The sequence below is a fragment of the Girardinichthys multiradiatus genome, chromosome 7 (assembly GCF_021462225.1).
Source record: "Girardinichthys multiradiatus isolate DD_20200921_A chromosome 7, DD_fGirMul_XY1, whole genome shotgun sequence".
In the NCBI taxonomy this organism is placed as follows: Eukaryota; Metazoa; Chordata; class Actinopteri; order Cyprinodontiformes; family Goodeidae; genus Girardinichthys; species Girardinichthys multiradiatus.
The window spans coordinates 4747295-4761349 of record NC_061800.1 but is presented as its reverse complement, the minus strand read 5'-3'; the positions used below and the strand labels follow the sequence as shown (position 1 = coordinate 4761349).

General features: G+C 43.0%; 1 protein-coding gene across 7 annotated transcripts; it reads right to left on the bottom strand.

Annotated features, from left to right (window-relative positions):
• Window positions 1–3939: 3939 nt before the first annotated feature.
• Window positions 3940–13841, bottom strand: etv5a (ETS variant transcription factor 5a). Of its 7 annotated transcripts, none has more exons than XM_047371202.1 (13): window positions 13683–13841; window positions 11110–11240; window positions 10907–10997; window positions 10776–10823; window positions 10412–10462; window positions 8751–8874; window positions 8406–8666; window positions 8023–8318; window positions 7005–7067; window positions 6637–6705; window positions 5768–5937; window positions 5564–5671; window positions 3940–5401 (listed from the first exon to the last, which is right to left on the bottom strand). In XM_047371202.1, exons 2-13 carry the CDS (start codon window positions 11155–11157, stop codon window positions 5171–5173), a joined length of 1560 nt encoding a protein of 519 aa, XP_047227158.1. In that variant the 5' UTR covers window positions 11158–11240; window positions 13683–13841; the 3' UTR covers window positions 3940–5170. The 7 variants fall into 7 exon arrangements, with proteins under 7 accessions (XP_047227158.1, XP_047227155.1, XP_047227159.1 ...); XM_047371199.1 differs by having other exon boundaries at window positions 10907–11000; window positions 13683–13840; XM_047371203.1 differs by having other exon boundaries at window positions 5570–5671; window positions 10907–11000; window positions 13683–13840.
• Between the last annotated feature and the right edge of the window lie 214 nt (window positions 13842–14055).

Here is a 14055-nt window from a genome sequence, read left to right as displayed (position 1 = left end):
TAACAGCAAATAATGCAAAATTAGAGAGTAGTGTGAGAATGTAGCGAAGAGGGTGAAAGTGGTCATTATGTCCTGCAGCAGCCTAAGCCTATAGCAGCACAACTACAGAGATAGCTCAGGATAACCTAAGCCTCTAACTATAAGCTTTATCAAAAAGGAACATTTTAAGCCTAGATAAAGTAGACAGTTTGTCCATCTAGAGCCCACTGACGGCCATTGTTATACTAAAAACTACAACGATTGGGATACCTCTCTCTGTCAGATTGACCATAACCATTGGAAAAGAGAGGGGATCATACAGGTAGCAGAAATGGAGGGTGTGTTTGCACCTCAACCATAACTGAGCCGGTTTAGGCTAAACCTGACTCCCCAGTTAAATGAGAGCTGACTGTAATGAAGAGGTGGCAGAAATATTGGAAACTGTTTTGAACCTCCTCCCCCGCCCAACAAAGCACTTGGAAACATTTATTCATCGTTTACCGATTTATTGAACGATGGGTTAAGGGGTTTACATATTTAAACAGCAGCACATAGGCATTCAATGCGATAGTCTGTCCAACTGTGCTCAGCATCAAATACAAACAAATACATCATATTTTCTCTGTCAAAGCAACCGAAATAATAAAACATATGATATATGGCGTAACACCGGCACTTATTTTTTCCACTTAAAGCACTGCTTAGAGGTACAAAATACATCTATTTCCTGACATGCCTTCTACTTTTGAGTACAGTTTTACAGTTAACCCCCCCAATGTTGGACCCAAAGTTACGCCCTTCATGATAAGGGAATGTAAAAATTATGATTCTTGATTAATTAATATTTATCAAAAGTTATAATTAAAAACCACAATTCAGAAAAATTATATTTTAACCAAAAATCATTGCTTATGAATAGAAATCAGAGATGCACTCTAGTGTTCTGATTATGGGCTCAGAAGCACTTAATAATTACAATTAGTTAATTATAATTAATAATTGATAATTATTAACCAAAACCACGCTAAATGTCACTGTTTAATCAGCTGCTCCCCCGAATGGTAGGGAAACTTTGACCTTATTTTGACAGATAAATCACTCTTGCACAAAATAAACACAAACGCATCTCTTTATATATGTGAACATTTATTGAAAGCCCTGATATATTTACTATTCTGGTCCAAAAACCTTCAGCTTACTAAACATGCTCTATTCTACAACAAAAGTAAAATGACTACCTAACTAATAATATAAAGAAAATATATGCGCATTAAGTGTCTATGAAGATCAAACCAGCAGTTTAATGAAAAAAATGTGCAATTTGGGTTAACTTGGAAAGAGAAGCCCTCCTGGTGTAGGCCTACTGATGACTCGATAGCGGCTATCAGCTGGTAGAACGGTAGGGTCGCGCCCTTAGCCACTTACAGCTGATTGCCCCATATCTGGAACAGTGTCATAACATTCTGAGGCGGGAACTCAGTGGAAAAAGCTCCAGTAATAAAACTGGGACAAAGGAGTGGTCAGGCGAGGCCCAGACTGCAGCTGCTTTGAATGGAAAACTTTAAAAGTCAAACTTCTAACTCCTGGCTAATTTGAGATCAGCCAGACAAAAACATACACACTCACCTTGCTGATCGCATCCGCGCTCCGTGATTAAGCAACACTTGCACAGCAAATCAAAATGGTACAGCATAAAACACTTTATAAAGTATCAATATTGCATGCAACAAGTTAATACCTTGGAATAACTAAGGGAAATACTAATTCACCTTAACTATGCCTCACCCTGCCCAGACCTCTGAATGCACCTATCCGATTTGACATAAAAAGAACTAAATTACTTTGACATTGATTTCTTCTCTTCACTGGTTTAAGGATGGGTCGTAGGTCTGAAGAAAAGGGGAACCAGACTGTCATATATGAAAATATGAAGAACCGTTGCAGTTGACAGAAAAACAAGGGGTCTCCTTGGAAATATAACCTCTGTGGGCTTTCACCTGCGCCTGGTGCATCTAACAGTCTTCGATCGGGATATAATTCTTTTGATCTTCTTGTATTAGATATATTTCCAGCTTTCAAGCTCTTCCGGGAATGACCATGTGGAAGAAAAGTCAATGCGCCTGCGAGCTTAAGTCTCTCCACATATGCGCCTCTGCTTCGTCGTCACATGAGACATGTTGGAAATGGCGTTGAAAACTTTGTTTCCTCAGCGTTTTATAGCTCCAATGACGTCAACTTCGAAGTCGAATGCTAAGCTGCGCAAGGTGAACTGCACAGCCCAGTCGGTGTATCCGACCAAAATGAATTACCCTAAAACTCCTTAGAGTTGCACAGAAAAATCTCTTCTCAGGAAGGCTTGTAGAAAAACAAGTGTTTCAAGAGTGCAGCAGGCAGATCAACATGCGATGCTGACAACACAGCTCTGCCCAGATGATCAGATTGGCAACCTGATGGCCTATTTTGACAAGAGAGGAGAGTCCAACATCTATCTCACTTGTTCTGGTTGCTTTTTCTTTGTCTTTTCTTCTCCTGGTGTGTCACTGAGTTGCCTGTTATTCTGACTTTCAGGGACCTCCTGTTACGTCTATAGTTGGTGACGTGCTTCAGGACACATTCCATATGATGAGCTGGCATTACATTCTAAATTCTTTTCTTAAAACCCCTTCACTATTAAATATTTTCACAGAAAATCTCAGGAAAAATCTTAAAAAGTTTTCATCAGAACTCTTTGAAAAAACCCTGCATATGCAAATTGTAATTGAAACCAACGTAAAATGTTTTTGAAATTACATTTATAATCATCCAATGATCTTCATTTCAAATTGTCAAAATAATTACTTTAAAATCACAATTTATTTATCTAGATTTCATACATTATTTAAACGATAAAAGTGTCACATCTGACAATAGCTATAAAATATTTCCCCTTTTTCATTGAAACTACTACAATTAGGCCACATTTTTAAAACATTGATGAGGTTTGCATGAACGGCACACCTGGGATCCTACCAAGAAATCTAACTAAACTGACACTGTGTGTGGTAGAAGCTGGAGTACCTAAAGAGAACCCATGAATTTACAGGGAGAACGCACCAACTCCATGCAGAAAGACCCCAGGCTGGGATTTTAACCCAAAACCTCGTTCCACCTCACAATTATGCACTACCTTGTGTCTAATCTCTTAAATCCGTAAATGTTACATTGAGCATTGTGGCTGTAACATGACAAAGTTCAATCAGTATAAATACCTTTGCATGGTGCTGTATGGTGAAACAAAAAAAAAACCTGAGCTGTCTACCGGTGAAAACATGTGGTGATTAATAAAAGAGCAGCAGTGAAGTGGAACTGTTCCCCTGCGGGTAAATTTATTTTGTCACATTACCAACAGTATTATGATATAGTTGCCTCAAAACCAAGAAAGGAGTTGCTCCATTTGAGAAAAGGGAGAACACCTACCATTTTGAAGATGAGTCTTCAAAATGGAGCTGCTACTATCAGAACAGATTACTCTTTAACCTCCTTCTAAACAAGCACTTGTCTTTGATACTTCCATATTTATGGCTTACTCTGCTCTCAGTCAACTCCTGTTCTTGCACTCATTAATATTTTATAAGCTTCAAAACATGTTTTGCCCTTCCTGTTAGCTTTATGGTGCTAGCAGAGAAAAAAGTAGCGCAAATTAGAATGACTAAACAAGATCTTCTTGCCCTCCAAGAGTCCAGGGTTGTATGAGCTGGGGTTGAAACCTAAGTTATCCTTTGCAGCCAGGTCACCAAATGCTGCTCACATTTACCACGGCATGAAAGACTACTCATTTACCCTAGCAGCAGTGAGAGGCATGTGACTCAGAAATCAGGCAGGTCAGGCAGTGGCTGCAAGACCAGAGGAGTCAGTCAGCTGAGTGCTGGCTGGAGGAGTTAGAGGGTAAAAAGATGAAACACAACAGTTCTGCAGGCAATGAAGCATTAAGGAGCTTTTATTGTACCCAATACAGATTATCAGAAACTCAGCAGTGCAAGAAACGCACTGTTGGAGGAGGGGGGGGGGGGGGTTATAGCATAATCAGCCTGAATTTTACAGCTTAGAAATAAAATCAGAACCAATGCAGCCTTATAGCAAAAATATATACTTTATACAAGTTTGTCTTTGCCTGAAGTCAGAAAAAAAGATCACAAATTTTTTTGTCAAAATCCAGTAACGAGATGTGTCATTGGACTGAGTCCAGCATGCAGCGAGGTGGACGTCCACAGAGGGGTCCGCAGCAGAGCAGTTCTTCCCCACTGTTTGTGTTTGCATGCAGCATCCTGATGCCCCTGCCATACTGGTGCATCAGAGGAACGAGCACACTGCAGAGGACACTTCAAGCACCCAAAAGGAAGAGGGGAAAAAAGGAGCCATCTTTAATGGACATGAGAAGTTCTTAGGCTTCTGATGTGAGGAACAGGGAGCGCTTTGTGAGTCTTACAGTGATGGACACGCTTGAGTGCACTGCACAGACCGGAGTTCAGCACATAAAATCTCTTACATAGATTTAAACATTTATATAACATAAGACCGAAGTCGAGTGAGGCCCAGACAAACGTGAAAACAGCTGGAGTGTTAAAAATGATGTTGTTCTATCTACAGAAACAAACTCATCTGTATGTTTGTCTTTATGGCAATTCAAGCCCTTTCATTGATCTTGGATTTCAAATGTGATGACATGAAAACAGGGGAACCCAGAAAGGCAACTCTAGCTAGAATAGTGCTGAATTTGAAATAGCTTGTGATTGGTTGCTTCTGAGTAAAACAGATTGTCACAAAGTCTGACAAACAACTACTCCTGGAGTCTTTCAGTCTACCCAAAGCTGGTGGCCTTTGATCTAGCGTTGTTTGGTCTCCTTGGCAACAACAGCCCTCTCAGTGCTTTGGAGCTCTGGAGCTACAGAGTCCATTTTACCCTGGTTTCAGGTACCTCTCACGGCAGCAGAGGGGCTGTCACAGGTTCTTCTCCCGTTCACAAGCTGCTGAGCTTCCAGATGTTTCAGAGGGGTTTTCCAGGGAGCAGAAGAGGGAACCCAGAAGGAGCAGGGGTCATTCCCTGCAGGCAGCTCTGCGGTTCCAGCTCTGGATTTTCAGAGCGGGCATGAGGAGAAACTTTGGGAGTGTTTGCATGTACGTGTGTGTTGTGCATCAGGACACGTGCAGCCTGTTAGTAGCCATAGCCATCAGGGAGGGGCAGAGCAGCCGCACACTGCTCCCCTGCATCAAGCAGGTAGGAGGTGGCGTCCTCATAGTGGGTGAGGGGCACAGTGTCTTCCTCCAGGCCCGGCAGGCTGTCCAGGTCCATCTTCAAGTTTGGCCTTTGGTTGTCGGGGAATGCCATGGAGAACAAAGCTTCAGGATCACACACGAACTTGTACACATACCGCTCACCTGCCACCTGAGGAGTATCAGACATTTTTAATGTTAGTGTAAAATGACCAAAATCCTCATGAAACTCATTTGAAACTTGACTCAAGCAAAAGCAACATAAAGATTGCAACATTTCATAAATGTTTAGGTTCAGATTAAAGGAGGAAAGAGAGAAGAAAAAGAAACGTGCCTTTACCTTCTGCATGATGCCCTTTTCATAGTAATACCGCAGCGAGCGGCTCAGCTTGTCGTAGTTCATGGCAGGTCTGTTTTTCTGGATGCCCCAGCGACGAGCCACCTGACATACGAGACAAAGACAGAAAGCACACACACACTTAAGTCTCAAACAGTCACAGGTAGAGGGTAAACATGGCAGCACAAAGCAGACACCAACCTCCTCAGGCTCAATGAGTTTGAACTCCATGCCACGCCCGGTCCAGGCGATGAAATGTCCGTTTGCTGGGTCGTCCAGCAAGGTGACCAGAAACTGCCAAAGCTGCAGCGAGCCGCGACGCTGGTAAGGAGGGCCGTCACGATAAGCAGAAGGCTCCTGTTTTATTTTCCCTGCAAACGGAGGAAGAGCGAAAGAGTGGGACGAGAGCAAGAGGAGATGAAGAGGCAAAAGAAAAAAAAAAGGCAAGCGTGAATCAGAAATGTTCTGGTGAGACATTCCGACCAGATGGAGAACAAAATGCACTTGTTATTTATTATGCATAGTTAAAGACATCCAATATACAGAGCCATGCAAACGTGTTCATAACAAATATACCGTTTCATTTTGCCATGTCACAAACCACTCCAACCTCCTGCAACGTGTGTAAATGATCAATACTTTGTAGATTCATCTTTCACTGTAGCTAAAGGAGCAAGTATTTTGTCTCCTACCAGCTTTGCACTTCTGAAAAGTTTGGATGGAGAGTGACTGTCCACATCAAAGTTCTGTCTGAACATAGACTAGGCCGTTGTAACCCTTAAATATGCTTTGATCTAAACCATTGTAAACCTGGCTACATTTTTAGGGTCAACTTCCAACCCAGTCTGAGGGCTTTTACAGCCCCCAGCAGGTTTTTATCCAGGATTACCCTGTATTCAGCTCCATCTATCTGCCTATCAACACTAACAAGCTTCCCAGTACCTGCTGAAGAAAACTATCCCCACAGCATGATGCCACCACCACAATATTTTCAAAGGGCATTAACATTTTTGCTAGGCTCTGTATCACACCTGAGCAAAAACCTACTTAAAAACTGATCAGATTCTTACCTTCTAGTCTTTCAGGAACCACACATGTATCATCAAAGTACAGCTGTGGATCTCTGTCATATAAGTAGCCTGAAATTAAACACAAGAAACAAGAATTAATCAGACGAAAGTGGGATAGCAGATACAGAATGTATATTCAGGTTAAAGAGCCATGGTGCATGCTAAGCAGTTTCACAGAACAGCTCCCCAGGAGTGGAAGCCAAATGCTGATGTGAGAAAAGGGCTATATATGTTGGTTCATTGATGAACGCTGCTGATGGCCGCTCTTTCAGCAGCTTGATAAGTCACCACGTTCAGGGTCATAGAGGACACCTAATGAAATAATCCACACTTCTGACACACAAAGACAACAACAGGGCTCAACTCACTCTCATGGGGATTCTGGTAGAAGCTCCCTGCTCTCCCAAAAGATGACTGGCAGTTAGGCACTTCTGGAAACAAAGCAGATAGGTGCACAAGTTTAGTGTATTATATTACAGGCTCATCTTTGCCAGCCTTTAGCAATGCTTCCTGTCTACTGATAAACCATAAATCAGTGGCCAATTTGAAATGTTTCCTAAAATTTCTCCCTTTTCATTTTCCCTGTGATAAATTGTAAAATGAAGAAACCCAATCTTGAAATGAAACCCTCTGCTCATGCTCAGAGGACAATAAGCTCATTGATGAGGAGCTTGACGTGCACTCCATCCCTTCCAGCCATCCAGAGATACGAGGATGTTGTGACGTGGGTATTTAAAGGCTATAAGAGCATAAGAGGATTTGTCATTACATCACAGGGCAGCACAGACATTGAACACAAAGCTTGAATGAGAGTTCGTGTGAGAGAAAGGCCAGAGAAATGTTTCTGAATTTCAGTAGGGAGGGAAGGATAATGCACCAGGGCCAGCACAACAGCTGGGTGAGGGGGCGTTTGAGTTGAACAATACACTGTCATTCACTCTGGCTTGTTTGATTGATTCCATGTGAGCAAACGGCTTCACTGTCAGGACTGTTAGTTGCGGCTCCTGGAGAATGACTGGAACCATGTGGTCCCTTTGTGTGCCATTCTAAAGCGAGCAGAGTTATTGCAATCAACTGCAGTTCGGTCCTTTGAGGACAGTGACCTAGATCTATTGCAGGACAGCTCAGCTTCTTGGCACCTGGGTTATACACCAATTTGCTTGTTGCTCTGAGGTTTTTGCTGACCTAAAAGAGCACCCCTGACTGTAGGGGATAAACAGCATGTGAAATGGTTGGACCTTTGTGCCCAGGATGCTGCTGCATGTTAGAACTCACACTCATGTGGTAGTGCCAAGAGCAAACATGACCTGGCACATTCCTCACCTGCTGCTTGCACACTGTCCCCTTACACTGCACAAAGAACGCAGTCAGAACGCTGCTACTCACCAGAGTCGAAGCAGAAGTCACGAGGCTCCTGTTTAATGGCCATGGGGTGGAATGCTGGCTGACGCAGGGGGCCCATGGTAGGTACACCCTGCTCACTGTATCGAGGGTCGATGAGCTCCTGCTTGAAGCCCTGAGGAGGCACAGCCACCAGTGGCTCTGACATCTGCCTGTGGTACGGTGGGCGACTGTCACGTGGCAGGCTGGTGCTGCTGGGGGGTTGCGGCAGGTACTGGGGTTGGGTTTGGCTCTCAGACGGGGGAAAAGGTATACATGGTTCTGACATCTGCCTCTGGAACCTAAACATGGAGAAGTGGACATCTGTTTTGAAAAACTGCTAACAAAGACATTGAATGAGACCTTAAAGACAGGCTGTAGCTGCTCACCTGTGCTCAGTTGTGAAACTGTTTGCATCCTGGTTGAGGGGCACGCAGGGCATGGCGAAGGGGGGACTGTGGGTCTGCACAGGGAGAGTCTGCTGGGTGGGAGGTCGTTGCAGTGGATGCAGCCCTGGGGTCTGATTGGCTACATGGGAATGAGGAGGGGGGGTCTGGGTTAGTGCAGTATTGTTGGGGACGCAAGGTGAGCCTGGTGTAGAGGGGGGAGTTAATGGCTTGAATCCGTGTGTCGGCTTTCTATCACAGGCACTGTGGATGAAGATGTGAAGTGATTAACTGCAGATGGACAATCAGCTGCCTTCAGGCTACTCAGCAGATGGACTCACTACATACCTGTAATTGTAAAGGCACTTCTCTCCGTAGGGCATGGGACTTCTGTCCTGGCGACAGGGAGACAGATCCTTGGTGGGAGTCAGCTCTCGTTTGATCTTGGTCGGTGGAGGTCCATGAAACATCACTACACAGCAGACAATGAAGAGCATTAGATAATCCCCAGATTTCAACTAATTGAAGCCATAACCATAAACAGATGTTATCTGAAGCACATTTGGAATTGATGGATAAATGGATGAAAGGACAGTGTCTGTATTCCCCTAACTGACAGAGGCACTTAGCAGTTATTTATCATCTGCTCCAATCACAGCCAGCTCTGCTCTGAAAACGAGCAGCATTGGGAGGAAGCATGACAGGAGCCATGCAGAACATACAAAAGCCATCAGAGCTATCATCTGATTCCCATTAGGGCTCGCCAATACTAGTGCACATGAATCAGAGCAGCTGTAATCTAATGGCAGTGAATAATTTTCTGCTTGTGTGCTGTAACCATTAGACACTGGTTGCAACTCTCCGTGTATCAGCTGCAGTTTCCGGGGCGCCACATAATAGCTACTGAGAAACTGGATCCCAGAGTACTGCGCTGCTGGAGTTGAATGAATTATCAAGCAGACTGATGGATCTGAGGACAGCCAATGCGTGCATGTAAGCTCCCTTGTGTGCGCACCTCACACTGAGGTGTAAGTAATGGGGAGATTAGTCATGCTAGTGGACAAACAAAGTTCACACCAAGAAACATATCAGCCAAGCGAATGGGTTGTTCATCACTGACTGAATCTCGCATCGGAATTTCTGATTTATGTTATTAGGCAAAATGAGCGAGGACACCTTTCTAATACTGGACTGGATTGCTCTGACAGGCTGGTCTTTAAACCCAGCATATGATCTTTGAATCTGATCATGAAGACTAGATAAAATAACTTACAGTTGTTTATAGTTTGGAAGATTTTGAGCTAAAATCTGTACTGACTCTTCTAAGAGTTGAAAAACAAATTATGCAAGTGGAAATTGGCCACTGTCTAGTGCATTCCTATAATTTTGTCACAAAGTTGAGAATAATGCCTTATAAACTCTACAAAGTCAGCTCACTGCATACAGTATGAATCTGCTTGTGCAAAAAAGCTAAAAGATGACCATGTATAGAACAACAAACTGGGTTGTGAAGCTAGAGGTTAGTTTGCTGCTCAAGTTTAACCAGTACCAACAATGACACAACCACACCCTGTCTTCCCCTCCCACGCATCAGATCAAAAACATAAACTCAGAAGGACCGAGGAGGGGTGAGATGGCCGTACAAAACTCAACAGGTTCTGATTCAAACATATCTGCAGGCTGCTGCCCAACAAACTGTGGCAAAGCAGGTTTTAGAAGAAGGGGAGGGCTCTGGATGTGTGGACTGCTCTGAAGCAGCTCTAACCACTGGAATCTAGCCTACTTCAACAGCAATGGCAGAGGGGCCTGAGTGCGAAAAAATGCGAAATCAGATTAAGACCTTGGCTCATGTGATGCCCCATGCCAATCGGCTGATTAAACTCAAAATGGAGTTCTGGAATGGGGGCAACTTACAGGGACGGCAAGTAAAAACACAAAATGCACTATGCTGAGCACAGATGACAACAGAAAGGCTCACGTGCAGAGATGGAGTGAATCCAGGTACTTACAGCTCTCTGACTGGAAATCTGGGACAAACTGTTCATCATCAGGTACCTGAGCTGTGAAGATACAGAAAGATCCCACAAGCGTCAATAAACCACACATTAGAGCTGAAACACACTTGTGACTAATTTATGTAAAAGTAAAGCAAGAATAAGACAAAGACGGTCTTCGTCAGCACTTTATCCTCGACAGGACTTTGCTCTTCTCGCCCTGCTTGCCAACTCAAAAAAAAAACGTTGGACATTCTCACCAAGTTAAACTTTAATGTTCAAAACTGCCATACTTCACCCACTTGAACGTTTTAAGCTAAAGTATTGAGAAGAGAGATAGCGTTTCTACTAGAGAACTTTGTGATCCTGAACTTCCTACCTTCGGCAATCCAGATCTCTTGCAGCTGACTGAGGTCTTGAAAGAGTTCTGGAAAACCAAAGGTGAAAGATGTTAACCGCAAGTCATCCAATGTAAACATGCAAACAGGTGAATCATATCAGAGGTCTTACCTTCTGTGTCCTGGGCAAGTTCTGTGTCCACAAACTTCCTCTTCCTGTCATTCAGGGGCCGACTGTTGAGCGATTCGTCCGCAGCTGAGTTCTGCTGTTGGGAAGGAAGAGATGAAGAAACATCATGACCAGCAGCAGAAGATGCCACCTCCATTAGTCAATGTGGAGATCTGAGAGTCGAACAGTTTAGTGTGTCCACCTACACTGGGTGGGACCATAAATGGGACCTGCTGGTCATAGAATCTGTCCATGCTCTCTGTGTGATAGGAGGGATGGCAGCTCCAATATTAGAGGGAGGTGGAGGCAACCACGTCTGGTGTAGCTTTGTGGGGAGCTGGAAAAAAAGCCCCCCAAAAAAAAAAAAAGGTGAAACAAATCTACAAACATGTTCTTATCAAACAGCATAGAGGAGCAAAAAACTCCATGATGGTCTCGTTCACCTTGGCGTGCAGGCTTAGCCCACGCAGACCTACGCCTCATTAAACAGCAGTGTGTACATGGAGCTGCGTTTTATTCTGATGCTACAACAAACCCACCCTCTTCTTTTAGCTCTGTATTTAACCAACAAACAGCTCTCTGAACAGAGTGGGAAGCAGCGCAATGTAAGCAGGCAGTCACCGAGGAACACATGTAAAACAGTTATATAAGCAGCACTTTCTGGCCATCTGCATCTCCACCGTAATCAGCTTGGAGATCTTTAGCAAAACATTTGGAAAGAGGCTCCCAGCTTAGCAGAATCTGTGCCACACACTACATCACAAAGCCCCCGAACAAGATAGAAAAAAAGGGTCAGGGAGCTGATTAATGGCTCCAAGAGGCTTGAGGCTGTCATTAGGTGACAGTGCCAGTGTTACAATTGGCAGTACCAGAACCCGCTGCTCCCTTAAACACACAATACTACAAGCTTCCGTCTAGCAACCAATATCAGGCTGTAGTGCTGCCCTGTTCTCACAGGGCTCACTCAGCAGAGTGATATGACTCACTCCTCTATCTGCTGTTAATGGATGATGAATAAAGGTTTGCTGCTGGGCAATAATTACAGACACCGAGCTTAGGTACTACTTCGAATGTTAGGGCATCGTATTACTCGTGGGATTTCTATTTCCCTCAACATAACTTCAATTATAGCGGAATATATCTTTATTAGTTTGACTCTTGGATCATAGGAAAACAAAATGAGTCATTAAAGAATGTAAAAACCTGAAGCACTTATTCAAAACATGATTACATTTAAACCAAACATAATTCCAAATCTAACAGCAAGCAAGTCCTGAATAAGTGTCATTGCTGTATTTTAGACAAGAAATGGACAACAAATATTACTATTATTATTAATGTATTTATTACTGAAGTGAGCATCTGATTTAGCACTTGAGTAAAGGGGAATTTCCCAATTTTAAGGAATTTAGTCCAGTTTTAATCTGAATTTTAATAACTTACACATACTACTCAAACCTAGACCGATTTTTTTCTACACAGAGGTTTCTGACCTGTGAAACATTTATCTATGAAACCACAAAAAAAAAGCCTTAAATTCAAGGTTTTTTGGCATTTAGACCATCTTAGATGGGCTCCTGCAGAAAAAAACAACAACAACAAAAAAAAAAACAGCAGCTGTCTATAAATCCATTAACCAACAGCATACATTCCACTCTACTTTTCCAAATTTAATAGATTTCAGGTAAAGGTTAGGAACATATAGTTTCTATTAATTCCTGCATTCATAACTTTATAAAGAGTTATGAATGCAGAATTTTTATTTCTTTTAGGTGTTCAATTTCAACTGTAGTGCTGAGGCAGGTAATAAAAACATACATTTACATCACCTTCCACATTAAGTGAAGTGTAAATTGGAATATTACTTTATACTTAAATCTATACTTAAACCACTTAACTGTACGTTCTACGAGTGGCATTTTTAAGGAATCCTTCCACAGTGTAGAACAGTCCAGGTCCAAGTTTGGCCAAAATACTGCTCTTTAAAGCAGGGGCTCATTTGAAGTGGTTTAAAAAAAACTAGAAAGCATGCCTCTATGAATAAGCTTCTCACAAATCAAACTGTTTTATTTAGAATAACTAAGGCCAAGTGTGACCAAAGTACTTTGATTTTACGGATCCGATCAAGAGTAATAATCGAAAAAAAAAAAAAAAACAGTTCCGTATTCAAATAAGTCGGACACTAACCTCAGCACAATTAGACTAAGCATCCGTTTTAGACCGAACCTTAGGAGAATCAAAAGGGTGACACGTCCCCAAACGCAGTCAATGCGCTCACAGCTGGACGCCTCAGAACACAACTGGTTTCAACTAAAAACGGTCATCTTCTCCGTTAAATGTCTGTGTTTAAGCCGATGGTGGGTGGTGTGGAAGTTCCCTCTACTAACCACCCCCACCACCCAACTCAACACACACACACACACACAGTTCCCCGCCCTTCCCCCCACCCGGTCCTCTGTTGTTTTCTTCAATGAAGTGAAACTTGATCCGTGTGGAAACACAGACGGGGGGGGAGCGTCCATTCATAAAAAAAAAATAATCACAACCCGCCGCCCGACCGCGCTGATAAACCAAAGCCAACACACAGGGAAATAACCAAGGGTGAAATATAAGAGACGTATAATTGAAAAACAACACGTTGCGGCAATTTATAGATTCAAAAGTCGACAACAAACGGTTCCTGAACTGTTCACTGTCCAAAGAGATTTGAATAATCTACGTAGTTAAAACAAATCGGCTCACAAACACATTTCTCGCAAATTAAACAATTGCAGCATACCTTCTTCTGTGTAAAAACGTCCTTTATATAAAAACAATACGGTAGGAATATCCACAAATAAAAGTAAAGCGTGTCGAGAGCCGCACTTGCTGGACTGAAGCGTCTCCTCCGACTCACAAAACTTGACTGAGCTTTTCGTCAATGGCCCGGTGCTTATTCCTTGTGCGCCAGCAGCACGCAGAAATACACGCTGATTGGTGGATAAACTCTGCCCGTCAAACCAAGAGCCAATAGCGTTCCCCGTGTTTATACTATTTATGAGATGCAATTTGACCAATCACGACATGGCGGTAACCTATTTTTATGAATGGCTGGATTTTATTCACATTTTTTTTTCACTCATCGCTGCCGGGCGTGTTTATTAAAGGGCCAG